The 22783-nt window shown below is 33.6% G+C and overlaps 1 protein-coding gene across 1 annotated transcript; it reads left to right on the top strand.

Moving 5' to 3' along the window:
* The first annotated feature begins 894 nt into the window (after window positions 1-894).
* Window positions 895-1233, top strand: LOC141714963 (secreted RxLR effector protein 161-like). Its single transcript, XM_074518455.1, has one exon. It carries the CDS (start codon window positions 895-897, stop codon window positions 1231-1233), a length of 339 nt encoding a protein of 112 aa, XP_074374556.1.
* Window positions 1234-22783: the final 21550 nt, after the last annotated feature.

The following is a 22783-nucleotide window of genomic DNA, read 5'->3' as shown; positions in this document are numbered from 1 at the left end:
TAGGGTGTCTCGTCAACCTGAGAGGTATTATGGCCTTGTCATTGAGAATGACAATGACTTGTCACTTATTGATGGAGATATCCTATGACCTATGATGAGGCTATGAGTTGTGATGACTCAGATAAATGGCAGAGTGCCATGAAATCCGAAATGGACTCCATGTATGCCAACCAAGTTTGGACTCTGGTTGAGGCGCCTGAAGGTGTTAAGCCTGTTGGGTACAAGTGAATATATAAGAGAAAGATTGGAGCAGATGGACAGGTGGAGACCTATAAGGGTAGGATAGTGGCAAAAGGATTTAAACAAAGACAAGGGATTGAATTTGATGAAACCTATTCTCCGATAGCCTTGCTTAAATCCATTCGAATTTTGCTTGCGATTGCGGCTTACTATGACTATGAGATCTGACAAATGGACGTGAAAATGGCCTTCCTCACCAGAAGGATTTGTTTCTAAAGGAAATAAACATCTAGTTTGTAAGCTGAATCGATCCATATACGGACTGAGGCAAGCTTCTCGCACATGGAACGCTCGTTTTGATGAGACAATCAAAGATTTTGATTTCATCAAAAATAAGGATGAACCATGCATCTACAAGAAGGTTAGTGGAAGCGCGGTAACATTCATAATACTGTATATGGATGACATACTACTCATTGGGAATGATATACCGATGCTCCAATCAGACAAAGTGTGGCTATCTAAGAACTTCACGATGAAGGACTTGGGAGAGGCATCTTACATTCTTGGAATGAAGATCTATAAAGATAGATCAAAGAGAATGTTAGGCTTGACCCAAAGTACATACATCGAAAAGTGCTAAAGAGATATAGCATGGAAAACTCCAAGAGATGACTCATTCCCATGAGCCATGGAGTTTCTCTTTCCAAGAAAATGTCTCCAAAGACATCTGAGGAGAGAGAGCGTATGAGTAGGATTCCTTATGCTTCTGCAATAGGATCTATCATGTACGTGATGTTATGTACTCGGCCTAATGTTTCTCACTCACTTAGTGTGACAAGCAGATTTCAGTCCGATCCAGGTGAAGAACACTGGAAAGCGGTGGAAAACATCCTGAAGTACTTGAGAAGGACTAAGGAAATTTTTCTTGTTTATGGTGGTTCTGAGTTGAAAATAGAGGGGTATACAGACTCTAATTTTCAGTCTGAAATAGATGATAGTAAATCCATGTCAGGGTATGTGTTTACCCTAAATGGTGAGGCAGTTAGTTGAGAGAGTTCCAAACAGTCAACGACGGCTGACTCCACAGCGAAAGCAGAGTATATAGCTACAAAAAAAGCTGTTTGGATAAAGAAACTTGTTTTTGAGTTGGGAGTTGTTTCTAGCATAGAAGAGTCAATAGTGTTATATTGTGACAACAATGCGGCAATAGCACAAGCTAAGGAACCAAGATCTCATAAGAATTACAAGCATGTCCTGGCGCTTTCATCTAATTAGGGAGATTGTTTAAGAGGAGATGTCAACGTCAAGAGAGTTGACACACATAATAACATAGCAGACCCTTTAACAAAGCCACTTTCTCAAAGTCACATTTGATCGTCATAAAGACAAGATGAGTATTAGATACCAGAGTGATTGGCTTTAGTACAAGTGGGAGATTGAAAGAGATGTGTCCTAAGTCCAATCATGTATGATGATTTAAGAATAACTTTTATGTAATTTGTTTGATTTCAATTATATTAATAAAAGACTTGTTTTGTTTTTATTACGGGCTTTATCTATTTAAGTGTTTAAATAAGATATACCATAGTTTAGAGTAAAGCTTTTTATGGATTATGATGAGATCATAATAATGAGATCCAAAAGATGATAACTCTGAACTTAAATAGTTCCTGGTCGTAGGATTACTAATTGGTAATTAGTAATCCGCAAAGATCAGTACATACTATGTTTGCTTCATTATGAAGGATGTCTGTTCTCATGGACATTTGTGTGGTGACACTAAAGCTAGTATGTAGGTGCTTATTATAGAATAAGTTCACTAAACATGACTCGCACAACTGAATAATCGATGGAGTTCACTCACGTGTCAGCAGTTGTTCACATAGTGATAGTTATACAAGTGTCCTTAGACTTGAGGTCATCATAGTCATCTTGTGTACACCGAACTATACTTTGGTTTAGTTCTTAGTCTCCTGGGACAATAATAAGGGCTCTTCTGGGTGTAGAAATTTGTACACGAAGATAGTGAATGATCAATAAAGGATCTACCCCTTCCAGTGAAGGAAGAGAATAATCTATAATGATTCACTTATGCTAGTTCAGGAATCTCTGGCCAGAGTGAATGGAATTAGAAAGGAGTTTCTAGTTCACATTAATTAGAACTAAGCATAGTGAATGGGAAAGCATATGATTAAATTAGATAGGCTTGACACGAGCTTCATGCCTTCTATTTAATCGGAATATTGCAGGGTAAAAGGAATTGATTGTACGATAACTATTCACTGAATAGGTTCTTGGTATTCTGAGCAGTGAATTCGTATTATCCGGATAGTCGCGATATGCTGAGAAGTATCCCTCACGATGTAGAATAAATATGATTAATTTATTAATTAATCATATTTAATGAATTAGAAAATTTATATAAATAATTATAAAATAGTTTTATTATTATTTATTTCTACTACCGGCTTAATATTGAACCTACAGGGTCACACCATAAAAGAGAATGATTTAATGGCGGAGGAATTAATTAATAATGGCTGGTAATTATTTATTTATAAAATAAATAATTAATTAGCAAATTTAATAATTGATTAAATGAGATTTAATTAATTATAAATGAATTAAGAAAAATTCTTAATATTATTAATTAAGAATTTAACTTTTGGAAATTAAATCAAGTGAGAGAATTATTTTCTAAAGTGTTGAGAAAAGGGATTAATGATTAAAAGGTGTTTTAATTATTAGTAATCAATTAAAGGGTTATTAATATTAATATTTTATGGAAAAAAATTCAGCTGAAATTTTTGCTTATAAATATACTATTATAACCCTATTTGCCTCAACAAAAAACAAGCCATAATTTTCAAGAAGAAAAGAAAAGGAGGCAACCCTAATTCTCTCAACCTCTTCCTCCCTCCATTACTTCGATCTCTTGGTGGATACCGGTGGAGTGCTTCACACTTGAGGAGTAGCTACTAGGGATCTCCGCTCATCATTCTTGGATCTCTTTTAAAGGTTAGTAATCAATCCCTCGATTTCTTCACGATTTGTATGCGATTATATGGGTTTTATGTGTTTTAATTGTAATTCACGCTTCCGTGTATGCATAAATCCCAATAATTATGTGGATCTCGGTTCTGTTATTCATCATGGTATTTTGCGGTTTTTGTGTGGAGGCACTACAGGGTCTATCCCTTATGCTTCGATTGTGACCAAGCTTTGTATTGCGGTGGGTATTCATTGGCTCGCACACAAGCAGCTTCAGTTACCGAGCACCTCCATCGACAGTTCTACGATCTTAAGCATGCAGGAGTAGTATGGTGGGAAGGATGACGAGAAAGGACTTGGGTAAACCTATGATCATTTTCCGGATGACCATCCAACTGATCAGATTTATGATGGTGGTTCGACTCAAGAACGCAGAGCAGCATAGAGAAATCAGGTTGGTGAGGCTAGTTCTTCGCAGCAGCAGCAGCCGCAGGTGACAAAGGACAGTGTTGGTTTAGCTATTTGATGAGGCGGATGGACGCGATGTATGATGTCCAGAGCAGGTTTGCGTTGGATCTTACTCAGGCACTGGGTACAGCTTTTCAAGCCACGAGGGTTGACATACAGTGGCCGGTTTTTGGAGAGGATTTTGTGTACCCGCCTTCTGACACTCCGCATGCGGAGGGTGATGATCCTTCTTCTTTCGAGTAGGTATGCCTTGATTCCTTGCTATTATTTTCATTGAGGACATTGTAATTTTTAAGTTTGGGGGTGATAGTTAAGGAATATTTGTGTGTGAGTCCATATAGATGCATATTCATGATAGTTTAGTTCATGTAGTTATTTGTTTTTGTTTTTTGTTTTGCGTATTTCTTATCATGTTAGTATATTGCAGATGGTTGCATTGGCATTATAACATGATCCCTTAGATTGCTTTTCTGATTAATTTGTGATGTTGATTCGAGTGTAGTGATGTCGTATAGAGGAATGTTAAGTCCTAACGAATTGATTTGCACGCTAGAAACAAGAAAATTTTCACTAAGTCTTATAGGTTGCTTGAGTGCTAGATCATGATCATGACTTGTCGTTTGTTGAGGTTTAATCACTTGTTTATGTCTAGAATTTATTAGTGATGAAATAACATGGATTTTTAAAATTGGAGAAAAACATGGGATATCAATGCTAGTTGTTGCTAGGCATTAAATTGCTAGTAGCCGGCTCATATTTATATGAGTAGTCTAGGGTTGAGCGAGATGGAGCGAAACGCACTCGTTCAGAACAAGAAATTGTATTTTTGTGAGTTGCATTTGTGGGATTTGATTGAACTTTGTGTGAATAATTGTATTCTTTGACATGTTGCTTATTAAATGGTTTAGTTATTCTGAGGGGATCACTGCATTCATGTTAGTTGTATTCATGTATTTTTTATTTCTTTTTTTTTAGTCTGTTATGCTTGAGGACAAACATCGATTCAAGTTTGGGGGGTGTGATAAGTGGCATTTATAGCCATTTAGTACGCTTCGTAAAGGCTCGAATTGGTGTTTTGTACTCAAGATATTTGTGTTTTTGATGTATTTTGGTAGTGTTTTGCATTTCATGGCATATTCGAAAGAAGGAATGGATATTACATTATCTATTCTTAAAAGAGTGTTAGGATGGAACCTTGGTTGATTGTGCACAAGAAACCAGCACGAGAAGGTCAAGAAAGCAGAAAAATTCAGTTTTTCTAGAAGCTCAGGGCGGTCGCGCTAGTCGTGGGAGCGGCTGCGCCCATTTGTCAGGAAGCGAGCGTGCCCGCGCTGGTATGCGGGGCGGCCGCGCTGGTTCAGGATTTCAGAATCCTGATTCTATTATAAGTTTGATTTGCTGGACTGATCTGTTGGGATGGTATTTAAAGACTTTTCAAAGACATTTTTAATAGGGAAGAGCAAGGAGAGAGCGGCAACAAGACCTAATAGCACAATACAACGACGGAGAAGAATACATTATTTTTACTTGTGATTTTTTGCTTAAGTTATAATTTTGAATGCTTGTTTTCTTTGTTGTTTGAACATAATGCTTTTGTTAATGTACTTTGTTATTATTATTCAGTTATTTTAGACCTAGTTTATCTTAGTTTATTTACCATGCTTTCATTAGAACCCATGGTTTCGGTCATGAACTAATCGTTATCGTGGGGTTTTAACGGATTTACTTATGGATTTCTATAGTTAATTGTTTTGATACCTAAGTGTGTGGTGATTGTATGATATCCTAGTATTGGTTGTGTGTATTCTTCTTATGTGCGTCGTGAACATATAAGATAGTTTTTTAATCTCTATTGAAGTGACAGTGAATATAGAGATTTAGAACTTGGCATGCTAGCATAGGTCCATGTATTAATTATGCATGATTCGTAGGTAATTTTAACCATCTTACTTGCCCTATGTAATCATGATAGATAAATTTGTTCATTAAACCTTTATGTTGTCAAATTCTATAGACATATAGGGTCTCAACATAATTGGTGTCTATTCAGCTTCTATCTATTTTGTGGATGTCTGGTAGTAGGGTATCCGTACAACGAAAGTTGGCGTTTACTAGTTTCGTGTTATCTGATTAGTTGTCATCACCATTGCAGGCTAAGGTTAAGAACAATGACTTTGAATGAAGTATTTAATAAAGTTAGAATCCCATGTTTCTCTCATATAGTTAATTCAATCACTTTTATTCTTAGTTAATTGCATGTTAGTTTAATCTTAGTTATAAACATCTCAACTTGTTATTGTCTTAGCATTGACCGATAGCCATACCATTGTTGCATAGGTGCATAACCTTAAGTTAACTAAAAAGAGTCTCTATGGGTATGAATCTAATTTATATCTTATACTACTTGCGAACGCGTATAGTTGCGTGTAATTTAGCGCGTGTTTTCACCCTAACAACATTCCTTCTCTACGGGCTGTTAAGACTTGGTTGGGAAATAGTTTCTCGATGAAGGACTTAGGCGATGATACCTATATATTAGGGAACAAGATCTATAGAGATAGATCAAGGAGATTAATTGTCCTAAGCCAGAGTACATACATTGACAAGGTATTGCATCATTTTGGGATGCAAGAGGCAAAAAGAGGATATGTCCCAATGTCTCATGGGATAGTAATCTCAAAAGATAACTGCCCTAAATTATTAGATGATAAGGGCCGTATGAGCAAAGTTCCATATGCTTTGGCAATTGGATCTATAATGTATGCGATGATATGTGCTCATCCTGATGTTTTGTATGCCTTGAGCATGACGAGCAAATACCATTCTAATCCAGGTGAGGGTCACTGGACAGCTGTCAAGAAGATTCTTAAGTACTTAAAGAGGACTAAAGATTCACTTTGGGTGTATGGAGGAGATGAGAAGCTAGTTGTAAAGGGTTACACTGATGCTACCTTCCAGACAAACATAGATGATTTTGTATCTCAATCAGGTTTTGTGTTTTCCCGTAATGGAGGTGCTGTATGTTGGAAGAGTTCAAAGCAAGAGACAGTCGCTGATTCTACAATTGAAGCTGAGTATATTGCTGCTAGCAGCAGCCAAAAAGGCTGTTTGGATGCGGAAATTCGTAACGGGACTTGGTGTGGTTCCATCGATCGCAGATCCAATTGATCGCTATTACGATAACAATGGAGCCATTGCGCAGGATATTGAACCAAGGGCCCATTCCAGAACAAAGCATATACTTAGAAGATATCACCTTCTTCGAGAGATTAATGAGAGAGGAGATATACATATATGTAAAGTGCATACCGATGATAATTTTGCAGACCCACTGACTAAGGCTTTGTCGCCGCAGAAGCATGACGGTCATACTAGTTCCATGGGTATTAGATACATGGGTGATCAGTTCTAGTGCAAGTGGAAGATTGTTAGTGTGTGTGCCCTAGAGACAACACTATTATGTTTTGTTTATGATATTTGGATTATTAATATTTAGGTTTCATCGATTATTCTTTTAAATAATTTTTTAAATCTTAATTTACTGTGATATAAATATTAGATTAATAAATATCCTTGGAATATGATATAAATTTTATATCTCTAAGTATGTGACTTAGAAATGAGATTATGTGAATAGTATCGATATTCCCAAATATCCATAGCCGAGTATTATTATTAAGGGATAATAATAATGCATTAAAACTAGTGTGTTTGTTGACTAATGATCACATCTCATTGATCATAGGTATAGTGATACTAAAGTCGAAAACACAGGCATATGTAAATATACATGGTGCTGGATAGACCCAGTGTGAGATTCTACATGTCTGTTGTGTCATAAGTAATTCTCACAGTGATAAAGATGTAATGGTCCTTCGACTTAAAATCATTATATTTCTATACGATGATTAATATACTTTGATTACATCAAAAAGTTTCCTTTGATCGGGTAATGATAAAAGATGACTTCAGGTATATTAAGAATCATGTGAGAAATATGAATGATCTAGAAAGGATTTAACCCTCCTAATTATTAGAGAGATATTATTGGCCTCTTGTGTGAGCTAGACTATAAAATGCGTGGTGCCGCACTCAAATGTTGATTTGAAATGATAGTCTACTCACTGATCAAGGAAACCTGGATTAAACCATGATGATGATGACACATAACATGCCTCGAGTTTAATCTATAATATTTGGTTAAATGGATTATATTACTTTATAATCATTATTCACGAAAGGTTTAATCGGTCAACGATTTAATTATTATTACTTGGGTAGCAATGATGTATCACTAGATGCCACTAATTGTTAAAAATTTAAATATGATATATTTAAATTATTTCAACATAATAATAACGTATAGGGTCGCACAAAGAAAACATGGAGGAATATTTAATTCAAATTCAGATTTGAATTAAAAAGAAAATTTGAATTATTTATTATTAATTAAGTTGGACTTAATTAATGAGATAAATGAATTTTGAATTTGTATTCTATTAAATATGAAATTCAATTATCATTTAATAATTGAGTTAAACTTAATTTTAAATAAATAGAATTTCAGATTGTAATAAAGGCTTCGCTTCGATCTTTTCGACTGAACCTGTCTAACTCGGATTGGTGTTAGGACTGTTTTTCACCTCTCTATATAAACATCCTTAAGGCTAAAATTAGGGTTATGTTTTTATTAGATAAAAACATAAAACCCTCGCAGCTAAAGGTTAGAGAGAGAAGGGGGGAAACATGTAATATCCCATATTTTCAAATATTATTATTATAATTATTTGGAATTATTTATGTGATTTTAGATGAATTTTGGTGAATTATCTGATAAGTGGAATTGATGTTTGGATGTTTATATGTGATATTATTTGAGTATTTGAATTATTATATGTCCAGAATAAAATATAGATAATTGTGATATTTTTCTGGTAATTTTTGGAGTGTTAGATGATTTTATATTAATTTATGAATTATTAATTATTTTCTGAATAATTACCAAAAAAATTATTTTATAAAGCCGGGAATCGTCCGACTTCAACCGTTTTTGCGTTTTTACAACCCGAAACTCTTCCGAAAACTCCTTACTAACCTAATCTGGTAATTCTGGACATTTTCCATGTTTTGACTTTTTCAATCCGGATTACGGTTTGACCCGTGTGCGGCCCGGCGCAAGATTTTCGATACGATAGTTATTTCGGTAATCAATAAAACCCGTATTTTCGAGAGACGGGATATTTTTATATTATTCCCGTATATAATATTTTATAAAAAGCTCGGTTTTGATAATTATCCAATTTTGGTATTGAATCGGATCGTTATTACAGTTACTTAGCGGCTAAGCAACTAATTTAATGATCCAAAACGATTCAAAACGATCCAGAACGATCCAATATTCCATAAATATAAATAGCTGCAATTTCTTTTTTTATTAATTATTTTTACCAAAAATTTTCAGAAAATAGAAAGTTCAAGAACATTGTTCTTGGGGCTATAATCTTGTTCTTGACACAAATCAAATGATTCCCGGAGATTTACAAATCGGTTTGAGACGTTCTGATTACCAAAATGAAGCTCTAATCGAGCCCGTTCTGTTGATACCAATATCTCGATCTAAGGTTGAGTATTATGAGATTTCATTTTTTTTGTAATATGAACACGAATTGGGGTTTTTATTTTAGGGGTTTTTGATTGTTTCTGGATGCGTAATTAGTTTTGTCTTGATTGCTGCAGTCGTTTGATGCTAAAATATGGATTGTTCTGTTGTTATAAAGTTCAAGTCGAACTCTTCTTTTTCTGTTAAGATTTTAATTTGATTTACTGATTGGTGTAGTGATGATTTGGTGTTGTTGTTACTGGGTATGAATTGCATACGTCCTTATCTTCAATTTAAGCTATCCCCCGTTAAGTTTGGTTGAAGAGTCGATGAAACCGAAGTTTCCGATTAGTTCGCCGGAAAAACGATTAGTTTTGATCGGATTTTATGTCCTGGCGATGGTTTGTGATTGTTGTAAGGATTTATAGTCTTCTATTATTTCAGGGATGATTTTGGTGTTGAAAACGAGCTTAAACGGCTACGTTTCGGCCGTGTCTTGGACTGCGGTGAGCCGCCGGACGACGGCGGAGTTCGCTGGTTTCTGGACTTGAACCCAGATTCCGGCCAACTTCCGGCCGAAGTCCGGTCAACCCCTGCATCAAAACCCAGTTTGATTTCCCTGTTCAAAACCAAGTCTGATTTTCTGTTTGTACAAATTTTGTTTTAAAATAAATCAAAAAAATTCTGTTTTAATTTCTGGAAAATGCATTTTAATTCTAAATATTATTATTTTAATTTTGAAAATTTATTTTAATTCAAAAATAAATCTTAATTAGTTAATTAATTAATTTTAGTTGATAATTAATTATTAAATTAGTCAATTAATTTAAATATTAATTGATTAATTAATTTAATTAGTTATTAATTAATTTTAATTGATTATTTAATTAGATTTAATTATTTATTTTTGATTTAAAAATTCTGAAAAATAGTTTCGAGCTTTAAAATATTATTTTAAATTATTTTCCAAGCTCGATAATTTTTATAAAATTATTTTAGGGTGTTCGAACCCTATTATTTTATTATTAAATGATTCGGAGATCGTTTTTATTCCGAAAAATGTTCAAAAATTCATAATAAATAAACCGTTCGTCCGTTTAATACGAAACGAACGCCTCTAGACTCAGAAAAATATTCCGCTTTCAATAAAAATACTTTCGAGACCCAAATCCTTTTGTTTCGAAAGGTCGCTTGTTTTACGAATGATTCTAAGTCGATTATTCATCGATAAATCATATTTTTGACCTGATTTCAGTTTTAAGCGTACCGAGTCGAATGTTTTGACGAACCGAGTCATCTGTGATATGAATTATGTGATACGTGGATTATGTGCTTACGTGCTATGTGAATTATGTGCATATATGGATCAAGAGTCCTGTATTTGTCTGTTATATTTATGTGCGGGCTATCGTATGGGTAGACGATAGGCTTTTGACGCGTAGTTCGTCGAGTGGTTATCGATTAGACAATTAAAGTTGTATCTTTTAATTATAGATGCGGATCATTCGAGTTGATCGGGACAAGACGTTGGATAAAGAATGAGATGGAATGGTATTGGGTATCTGGCTTCTAGCAATCGCAGGAGCAGCATATCAGTCAAGTGTTGAAAAGAAGGACGGTGATGTTTTAAGACAAAATTTCAGAATAGATGCGTGTTTGCGAGTGTGACTAACTGCTAAAAACCCAAAGGCAAGTACACTAACCTCACTTATCATTCAAGTGACGTTTATTTCGATTCATATTATGCAAGTACCCCTGACTTCACTTATCATTCAAGTGACGTTTATTTCGAATTATATTATGCAAGTATCCCTATCATCACTTATCATTCAAGTGATATTTATTTTAAATCTTCTTATGCAAGTATTGTTTTCCCTATTCTCAGTTCAGAATAGATAAATGTTTTACATATCGCTGAATTAAATGATTTTGTTCATGCAAGTACTTTTCTGCTATTCAATGTTCAGAATAGCTAAGTGATTTTACTTATCAAATGAATGGATTTATAAATGTTTTGGGTTTTGAGAAAAATGAGTTGGTTTTGCGAGTATTCCTGCCCAAGTAAATGGGGGAATAAAAGTTTATAAGGGTGTCGAGTATTATGACCCCTTTCAATAAAATATTTTTAAGGTTGGATGGTTGCGTAAGAGGCCGTGGCGGCGGTCCAGTGTGAGCTATGTGTTATACAGGATATAACACCTTGCTAGGCCGATATGTGCCTTGGGTACCCCTTTGTTTAGTTGGATATGCTTCGGCATACCGGTGTTGCTCCGCGGCTGATCACCGGCGGCAACATACCGTCTTTCGAGGATTCCAATCTAAATTATTATATTGCTTTTGATAATCTTATAAGGAATGATTTATCAACTGTTTTGGTTTTGAATAAAGGTGGAATGCAGTTTTGATTCAGATTCTGATTGATGTTGATATTTAAGTTGTTAAATATCAAAGGTGGTATTAATGCAGATGATTGATGTTGACTTCCCTGTTTTAGCGTAGGTAGGTTGTGAGCATCAAAGTTCGTATTGATATCTAATTTGATATGACAACAAAATAAGTATTAATCTCAAGAATTCGGTTTTGAGTAAAGTTTATGATTCAATCCATAATCATTGTTTCATGTTATTGTGGTTTACGATATTTCCGTAAACACTGTTTTACGAGTTTTATTCTCGTTATGATTCAAAGTATTGCTGAAGCACGTCGCTGGAAAATATAAAAAGGGTTTTTGAATACAATTAAGGAATCAATTCTGGGATTCCTCAACTAAAATTTTATGATTCAGCAATTATGATTTCTAAATGATCTGCACTGATGCAGATGTTAGTTTTTTTATCAAAATGACCCGATATTTACTATAATGAACTTGCTGAGCATTTCTTTCGCTCATACTTGCCTGTTTTTAAATTTAACCTCTAGTGAGGATTAGCTTGCTGTTTAGCCGTGTAATTCGAGGAAGCAAGAAGAAGCTCTTGGAAGGTGGTTGGTCCAGGGTTTGCGGACTAGTGTAAGTTTTATTATGTAAAGTTGTTTATATTATATTATATTATAGTTTTGTATTTTATTTGGGCCTAGTATACTTCATTTCGAAGTTATACTAGTGGGTTTAGTTTTGAGTTGGAATTTATTGAAAAGAGATTTAAAAGAAAGTGAAAAATTTATTTGTGGAATTTGGAATTCTTGTTTCTAGAACTGTAACCTTAAAAGATCTTGGATTAGTTGGGGTCATAAATGATAAATATCTTTCGCTGGCATTTATTATTTGATTTAACAGGTTAATTTTGGATTGAAGTTTTATAGTGACGACCAAATCCTCTGACCCCGGATTTGGGGGCGTTACAGGTTGGTATCAGAGCTGAGGTTATAGTAAACTAGAAACGAGAGTGTGTAGGAGTGTGTATAGCTATGTGAGGACGTTTGAGCTCATATCGAGTTCCTGTTGGACTATTGGATATATTACCAACGAGTAAGCTAAGATAGGCGCATTCATTCGAGATGGCTGTGTTGAGCTGGATGGAACTCCGGGAAACTGCAAACTTATATGGTGGAATCTTTCGAGGCTATTACGGTTCGACGACGATGAAGATTATCGATATCTTTGGAACGTTAAGGAGTGTCTAGAATCAGAGGGCGAGTCAACTGAAGAGTTCAAATTGAAGATAAGCATTAAGACTTTGGCAATACCTTTTCTTTCTATAATTCCTTTTGACATCTCTCAAAAGAAGTAATTGTTAGAGGATATATTCCCTAACACTCATTTTCAATCCTATCTGTGTTTTAAATGTGCCAGAGGTTGTCATGAAGCCTATTTTTCAGGTTTTGATAGCTCTGCTAAGTTATGAATATTTAACTTCCACTTTTCTTATTTGGTGGATGGTTTCTTGATGATGTGACACCATTTGCTCATTTGGTGACATAATTTTGTTCTCTGGATTTCATTTCCTTCAGAAATATCAGCTTTGAAATCTTGTCAGCTTTATTCAGTTGATTTTCAATTTCTTTCATATTCTTTTATTCTGACTGAGATGAACAATCCTAATTATAGGGGACACAAGGTATACCTGTCTGTGTGATAGGAGTTGGATGGGACGCCATCACTTGTGTGTATTGTGAATACATGAAGGTTAACAACCTTTAGTAGTGTCTTAATTTGGACACGCAATACCAAGTTCATTTGATCATATTGATCTCTCAGTTATTCTTTTATTTCAACAATACTTTTTCTCAAATTTAGATTTTGGTTCCGTTATGGTATCAAATTCTTTTCTTTTTGAAATTCCATGATTTTGTCATCCCAAACATTCGAAGGTATGCGAATCAAGTTAAGTTGAGTTTTCCTGGTCAAGTCAAAGGAGGGTTATGTGATGGGATTATCAAGAGCAACAGTGGATTGCAATGCGATTAAAATATCAGGGGTATATAGCGAAGTCAATCTGTTCTTTTATTTCTCTCTCTATCTTTCTTTCTATTTTTCTTTCTCGCGATCAGTAAAAGCGATGCTATTGAGAAATCGGTCAAAGAATGTGAATGGAACAGTGGTGCACAGTAAAACTCCTGTAAAAGTTCTATTATACAAGGAATACAAGATTTATTTGAGATTATGGAAAATTGAGGTTATTTGGAAATGAAAAGTTGGCTAGAAGATCCCTAGTGCTCTCTTCTGCTGATTCCGAGGACGGAATCCTTATAAGGAGGGTAGATTGTAATATCCCATATTTTCAAATATTATTATTATAATTATTTGGAATTATTTATGTGATTTTAGATGAATTTTGGTGAATTATCTGATAAGTGGAATTGATGTTTGGATGTTTATATGTGATATTATTTGAGTATTTGAATTATTATATGTCCAGAATAAAATATAGATAATTGTGATATTTTTCTGGTAATTTTTGGAGTGTTAGATGATTTTATATTAATTTATGAATTATTAATTATTTTCTGAATAATTACCAAAAAAATTATTTTATAAAGCCGGGAATCGTCCGACTTCAACCGTTTTTGCGTTTTTACAACCCGAAACTCTTCCGAAAACTCCTTACTAACCTAATCTGGTAATTCTGGACATTTTCCGTGTTTTGACTTTTTCAATCCGGATTACGGTTTGACCCGTGTGCGGCCCGGCGCAAGATTTTCGATACGATAGTTATTTCGGTAATCAATAAAACCCGTATTTTCGAGAGACGGGATATTTTTATATTATTCCCGTATATAATATTTTATAAAAAGCTCGGTTTTGATAATTATCCAATTTTGGTATTGAATCGGATCGTTATTACAGTTACTTAGCGGCTAAGCAACTAATTTAATGATCCAAAACGATTCAAAACGATCCAGAACGATCCAATATTCCATAAATATAAATAGCTGCAATTTCTTTTTTTATTAATTATTTTTACCAAAAATTTTCAGAAAATAGAAAGTTCAAGAACATTGTTCTTGGGGCTATGATCTTGTTCTTGACACAAATCAAATGATTCCCGGAGATTTACAAATCGGTTTGAGACGTTCTGATTACCAAAATGAAGCTCTAATCGAGCCCGTTCTGTTGATACCAATATCTCGATCTAAGGTTGAGTATTATGAGATTTCATTTTTTTTGTAATATGAACACGAATTGGGGTTTTTATTTTAGGGGTTTTTGATTGTTTCTGGATGCGTAATTAGTTTTGTCTTGATTGCTGCAGTCGTTTGATGCTAAAATATGGATTGTTCTGTTGTTATAAAGTTCAAGTCGAACTCTTCTTTTTCTGTTAAGATTTTAATTTGATTTACTGATTGGTGTAGTGATGATTTGGTGTTGTTGTTACTGGGTATGAATTGCATACGTCCTTATCTTCAATTTAAGATATCCCCCGTTAAGTTTGGTTGAAGAGTCGATGAAACCGAAGTTTCCGATTAGTTCGCCGGAAAAACGATTAGTTTTGATCGGATTTTATGTCCTGGCGATGGTTTGTGATTGTTGTAAGGATTTATAGTCTTCTATGATTTCAGGGATGATTTTGGTGTTGAAAACGAGCTTAAACGGCTACGTTTCGGCCGTGTCTTGGACTGCGGTGAGCCGCCGGACGACGGCGGAGTTCGCTGGTTTCTGGACTTGAACCCAGATTCCGGCCAACTTCCGGCCGAAGTCCGGTCAACCCCTGCATCAAAACCCAGTTTGATTTCCCTGTTCAAAACCAAGTCTGATTTTCTGTTTGTACAAATTTTGTTTTAAAATAAATCAAAAAAATTCTGTTTTAATTTCTGGAAAATGCATTTTAATTCTAAATATTATTATTTTAATTTTGAAAATTTATTTTAATTCAAAAATAAATCTTAATTAGTTAATTAATTAATTTTAGTTGATAATTAATTATTAAATTGGTCAATTAATTTAAATATTAATTGATTAATTAATTTAATTAGTTATTAATTAATTTTAATTGATTATTTAATTAGATTTAATTATTTATTTTTGATTTAAAAATTCTGAAAAATAGTTTCGAGCTTTAAAATATTATTTTAAATTATTTTCCAAGCTCGATAATTTTTATAAAATTATTTTAGGGTGTTCGAACCCTATTATTTTATTATTAAATGATTCGGAGATCGTTTTTATTCCGAAAAATGTTCAAAAATTCATAATAAATAAACCGTTCGTCCGTTTAATACGAAACGAACGCCTCTAGACTCAGAAAAATATTCCGCTTTCAATAAAAATACTTTCGAGACCCAAATCCTTTTGTTTCGAAAGGTCGCTTGTTTTACGAATGATTCTAAGTCGATTATTCATCGATAAATCATATTTTTGACCTGATTTCAGTTTTAAGCGTACCGAGTCGAATGTTTTGACGAACCGAGTCATCTGTGATATGAATTATGTGATACGTGGATTATGTGCTTACGTGCTATGTGAATTATGTGCATATATGGATCAAGAGTCCTGTATTTGTCTGTTATATTTATGTGCGGGCTATCGTATGGGTAGACGATAGGCTTTTGACGCGTAGTTCGTCGAGTGGTTATCGATTAGACAATTAAAGTTGTATCTTTTAATTATAGATGCGGATCATTCGAGTTGATCGGGACAAGACGTTGGATAAAGAATGAGATGGAATGGTATTGGGTATCTGGCTTCTAGCAATCGCAGGAGCAGCATATCAGTCAAGTGTTGAAAAGAAGGACGGTGATGTTTTAAGACAAAATTTCAGAATAGATGCGTGTTTGCGAGTGTGACTAACTGCTAAAAACCCAAAGGCAAGTACACTAACCTCACTTATCATTCAAGTGACGTTTATTTCGATTCATATTATGCAAGTACCCCTGACTTCACTTATCATTCAAGTGACGTTTATTTCGAATTATATTATGCAAGTATCCCTATCATCACTTATCATTCAAGTGATATTTATTTTAAATCTTCTTATGCAAGTATTGTTTTCCCTATTCTCAGTTCAGAATAGATAAATGTTTTACATATCGCTGAATTAAATGATTTTGTTCATGCAAGTACTTTTCTGTTATTCAATGTTCAGAATAGCTAAGTGATTTTACTTATCAAATGAATGGATTTATAAATGTTTTGGGTTTTGAGAAAAATGAGTTGGTTTTGCGAGTATTCCTGCCCAAGTAAATGGGGGAATAAAAGTTTATAAGGGTGTCGAGTATTATGACCCCTTTCAATAAAATATTTTTAAGGTTGGATGGTTGCGTAAGAGGCCGTGGCGGCGGTCCAGTGTGAGCTATGTGTTATACAGGATATAACACCTTGCTAGGCCGATATGTGCCTTGGGTACCCCTTTGTTTAGTTGGATATGCTTCGGCATACCGGTGTTGCTCCGCGGCTGATCACCGGCGGCAACATACCGTCTTTCGAGGATTCCAATCTAAATTATTATATTGCTTTTGATAATCTTATAAGGAATGATTTATCAACTGTTTTGGTTTTGAATAAAGGTGGAATGCAGTTTTGATTCAGATTCTGATTGATGTTGATATTTAAATTGTTAAATATCAAAGGTGGTATTAATGCAGATGATTGATGTTGACTTCCCTGTTTTAGCGTAGGTAGGTTGTGAGCATCAAAGTTCGTATTGATATCTAATTTGATATGACAACAAAATAAGTATTAATCTCAAGAATTCGGTTTTGAGTAAAGTTTATGATTCAATCCATAATCATTGTTTCATGTTATTGTGGTTTACGATATTTCCGTAAACACTGTTTTACGAGTTTTATTCTCGTTATGATTCAAAGTATTGCTGAAGCACGTCGCTGGAAAATATAAAAAGGGTTTTTGAATACAATTAAGGAATCAATTCTGGGATTCCTCAACTAAAATTTTATGATTCAGCAATTATGATTTCTAAATGATCTGCACTGATGCAGATGTTAGTTTTTTTATCAAAATGACCCGATATTTACTATAATGAACTTGCTGAGCATTTCTTTCGCTCATACTTGCCTGTTTTTAAATTTAACCTCTAGTGAGGATTAGCTTGCTGTTTAGCCGTGTAATTCGAGGAAGCAAGAAGAAGCTCTTGGAAGGTGGTTGGTCCAGGGTTTGCGGACTAGTGTAAGTTTTATTATGTAAAGTTGTTTATATTATATTATATTATAGTTTTGTATTTTATTTGGGCCTAGTATACTTCATTTCGAAGTTATACTAGTGGGTTTAGTTTTGAGTTGGAATTTATTGAAAAGAGATTTAAAAGAAAGTGAAAAATTTATTTGTGGAATTTGGAATTCTTGTTTCTAGAACTGTAACCTTAAAAGATCTTGGATTAGTTGGGGTCATAAATGATAAATATCTTCCGCTGGCATTTATTATTTGATTTAACAGGTTAATTTTGGATTGAAGTTTTATAGTGACGACCAAATCCTCTGACCCCGGATTTGGGGGCGTTACAAAACAGGTCCGTTCTTGGTGCTAATACACGCCTCCTCCGTACCAGCTTTCGTGTGGATACCTCTACGACGTAGATCGTTAAGGCGGGATACGTGGTGTTCGGTTAAAGCTAGGATCTCCTTTTGACAGCCATAATCGTAAAGCTCTTTAAGGTAAACTTCACATCCATGAATTAAATATTATTTTTCACATGGATCCTGCGGTGGGTTTCGGTTTATTCTGTTTATACGATTTTATTTATTATTTTCACTGCGTTTTATGCCTCGAAACCTAATATTTTAATCATTAGATCTCGATTATTTTAACAAATAAAGTATAATTAAACATAATTCTAAATATCTCCGCACACTTTTGTTAATGGAATTTAATTGATCAAAATCACAATTTTAATTTTTTGTTAAAATAATAAGTTGTTAAAATAAATTATAATATTTTAATATTTTAAAAAAAAGATTAACGAATTACAATATTTCTTTTAGAAATAAATTATAATCCTAAATTATAATGCAAACTATTTTCGGCGGTTTTTATGTTAAATTAACCAAAATCACGATTCCATTTTTTAGTATAATAATTAGTTGTTAAAATGTATTCTAATATTTATAATAATATATTATATTATAATCATAGTATTATAATTTTAATTTTCATAATATAAAACTAAGTAGAAAAAGTATAAATTGACACTCCTAAATACAATCGATGGCAGTTAAATTTAGTGCCATTTTAGCGATTCGCGTGATTTTGATCCAACGCACCATATTCAACCACTAAAAAAATAATCCGACAGTTGCATTTGCATTTTACAAAAAGAAAATTATAAATAAATAAAATTAAACGCCCCCATCCCCGACCCGTCACCCTCCCCCCACACCTGTCACTTTCCCACCCCTGCTCTTCCCTCCCCTCCCCTCCATTGTCCCTTTCTTCTTTTTTGTCGGCCGACTTCATTTTTTCTGACCAACATTCTTTTCTTCATCTACGAATCCCCTTCTCTTCCATTTTTCTACAACTCATATGAACACGCGCATCCCAAAACCCATCTTTTATTTTTATTTTCCAGAAGATAAAATTAGGTCGGTCTTCAAAATTTTGTGCTTTAATTTCGTTTTTGATTATGGATTTGTGTTTAAGAAAATTGGGGGAGTATGTATATAAAAATTTCGAAGTGAGAACTTGAAATTTGTGTAAAATCAAATTTAGTATGATTTTTGATTCATTTTTTGTTCTTGAAAATTGTTTTATGTTAATATAATTATTGATAATCGATTGTATACGTTATTAGGTTTGTTTTGTGATATTAAGGGTCGAATTTCACAAATAATTACATGATTTTGAGTTTGGCCGTAAAAATTATCATTTTGATCGAAAAATGAATTATATCATTGTTATGTCATTGTTGGGGTCATTTTTGGATTGAGGGAACGAAGTAGACAAATTTGGTGTGTGAAATTAAACCGAAAAACCCCATTTTTGGCAACATCGGAGTTATCGGAATGGTTTCCAGATTTTTTAAAGCTCGCCGGAATCTGAACATTTTCCGACGAGATTTTTTTTAAAAAAAAATTGGTGCTCGTTAATTCGACAGCATTTAGTCGAATTTAGAACAAAATTTTTAACAATATACGGTCGAATTTAGATTTTAGGCGGGCGTTCAAAAGTTTTTAAAAAATTCAAATTTTTGGGTGAGATTTTCAAATTTTAGGTGAAAAACAAATTCGACCGCTTTTGGCCGAATTTAATCGGTCGAATTTAGCCGTTCATATACTAAATACAACCGATTTACTAAATATGACTCGAGTGAACCCGACCTAGTCCAAAAATCGGTCGTATTTTTTTATCATAGGTAACCCGCAGCCGCCACCCTTCGGGTGCGCACCCGGTAAACCCTACGGGTTCATGCAATAGCCTGCAAACCACGTGAACTAAGGTAAACCGCATTTAAGCGACATGCTCTGGCTCAGGAGGCATAATCATAAATTCTCCTTCCATGGGATTCAAACCTGTGACCAAGAGGATAGCTATCCCCTCTTTAAATATGACCGGAAATATTCGAATTTAACTAGATACAACCGATTTTTAACATGTCGTATTTACCCATTTTTCTTGTAATGTTTTATGACCAAAAAAACTCATGCATGTTGATATTAATATTGGAAAACTTACAATGTATTGCATTCATGTCAAGAATAGCAAGAACTTTGTACATATGTGTCAAATGTTTCTTAGAGTCACAGTTTTCATACTGATTTCTAGGAGTATCTGGCACATATATATCGAATAGTACTCATTGGAGTTCAGCACATCTTTAATGATAATTGTCCTGGAGAGATAACGAGATATTTTACTTCGCATTAATAATATTCTTTTGGCTTTTAAAAGAAAACTTAACTGGCGTATGAAAGTTTTTTTAAAATAAATATAAATATTTGATGGGTACATAGTATTTTCATAACTTAATTAAATATAATTACATAACTTTATTAAAAACATATAATTTAGTCATTGAAGTATATTATCTACTGAAAGAGATATGTCCTAAGTCCAATCATGTATGAGGATTTAGGAATAACTTTTATGTAATATATTTTGATTTCATTGATATTAATAAAAGACTTGTTTTGTTTTTATTGCGGGCTCTATCTATTTAAATGTTTAAATAAGATATACCACAGTTTAGAGTAAAGCTTTTTATGGATTGTGATGAGATCATAATAATGAGACCTAAAAGATGATAACTCTAAACTTAAATAGTTCTTGGTCGTAGGATTACTAACTGGTAATTAATAATCCGCAAAGATCGGTACATACTATGCTTGCTTCATTATGAAGGATGTCTGTTCTCATAGACATTTGTGTGGTGACACTATAGCTAGTGTGTAGGTGCTTATTATAGAATAAGTTCACTGAACATGACTCACATAGCTGAACAACTGATGGAGTTCACTCACGTATCAGCAGTTGTTCACATAGTGATAGTTGTACAAGTATCCTTAGACTTGAGGTCATCATAGTCATCTTGTGTACACTGAACTATGCTTTGGTTTAGTTCTTAGTCTCAAGGGACAATTATAAGGGCTCTACTAGGTAAGAATTTGTACACGAAGATAGTGTATGATCAATAAAGGATCTACCCCTTCCAGTGTAGGAAGAGAATGTTCAATGCTGATCCACTTATGTTAGTTCAGGAATCTCTGGCCAGAGTGAATGAAATTAGAAAGGAGTTTCTAATTTAGATTAAATAGAACTAAGCATAGTGAATGGGAAAGCAAGTGATTAAATAAGATAGGCTTGACACAAGTTCCATGCCTTGTATTTAATCATGACATTGCAGGGTAGAAGGAATTAATTATACGGTAACTACTCACTGACTAGGTTCTTGGTATTCTAAGCAGTGAATTCGTATTATCCGGATAGTCACGATATGCTGAGAAGTATCCCTCACGATGTAGAATAAATATGATTAATTAATTAATCATATTTAATGAATTAGAGAATTTATATAAATAATGATAAAATAGTTTTATTATTATTTATTTCTACTACCGGCTTAATATTGAACCTACAAGGTCACACCATAAAAGAGAATGATTTAATGGTGGAGAAATTAATTAATAATGGCTGATAATTATTTATTTATGAAATAAATAATTAATTGGCAAATTTAATAATTGATTAAATGAGATTTAATTGATTATAAATTAATTAAGAAAAAGTTCTTAATATTATTAATTAAGAATTTAATGTTTTGGAAATTAAATCAAGTGAGAGAATTATTTCTAAAGTGTTTAGAAAAAGGATTAATAATTAAAAGGTGTTTTAATTATTAGTGAGAATAATAAAGGGTTAATAATAATAATATTTTATGGGAAAATTTTCAGCTGAAAATTTTGCCTATAAATATACTATTATAGACCCTATTTTTGCCTCAACCAAAAAAGATTTACAAAACCCTAATTCTCTCCATCTCCTCCTCCTTCATTACATCGTTTTCTTGGTGGATACCGGTGGAGTGCTTCACATTTGAGGAGCAGCTGCTAAGGATCTCCGTTCATCGTTTTTGGATCGCCATTAAAGACCTCCATATTTCCATTAACGTAAAGCTTCTTAAGGTAAACATACTGAACTACGAATTAAATATTATTTTTCGCATGGATCCTGCGGAGGGTTTCATTTTTTTTAAAATTTAAATTTACATTATCGTTGCGTTTATGTGCTAAAACCCCTTCAATGGTATCAGAGCTACTTGCGAAAAGTTTTTAATTCGTTTATGTGTTTAACTGTTTTCGATATATGAGTATGTACGTGATTCGCCATGATTTGATGTTGATATAATATGCTTATATATGTATGGTTTTGAATATATGATATTAATGTGAGTTGTATAATCATAAGATGATTATGTAATCTGTATATATACTGATATATACATGATTTATGTTTGTTCTAATTATGAGAATCATATTAGATACGGATTCTGAATTGGCTACTGCAGATTTGCTGAAATCTGGGTCTGGTGTCCGATTTACGCAAACGAATACCCTATTCCATAGGTAAACGAGCGTCTGAACAAAACTGATAGCTAAAGCTATCAACGACTCGTTTGTAAGGCGTTTGACGTCGTTTACTTCCCGTAAACAGTGATTCTT

This window comes from Apium graveolens, chromosome 3 (genome assembly GCF_009905375.1).
Source record: "Apium graveolens cultivar Ventura chromosome 3, ASM990537v1, whole genome shotgun sequence".
NCBI classification, from domain to species: domain Eukaryota; kingdom Viridiplantae; phylum Streptophyta; class Magnoliopsida; order Apiales; family Apiaceae; genus Apium; species Apium graveolens.
The sequence above is the reverse complement of the archived record's forward strand: the minus strand, read 5'-3'. Positions and strand labels throughout refer to the sequence as shown.

Excerpts from the sequence above, each read along its gene's own strand:
- LOC141714963 (XM_074518455.1), top strand. The coding sequence starts at position 895 with ATGTCTCCAAAGACATCTGAGGAGAGAGAGCGTATGAGTAGGATTCCT.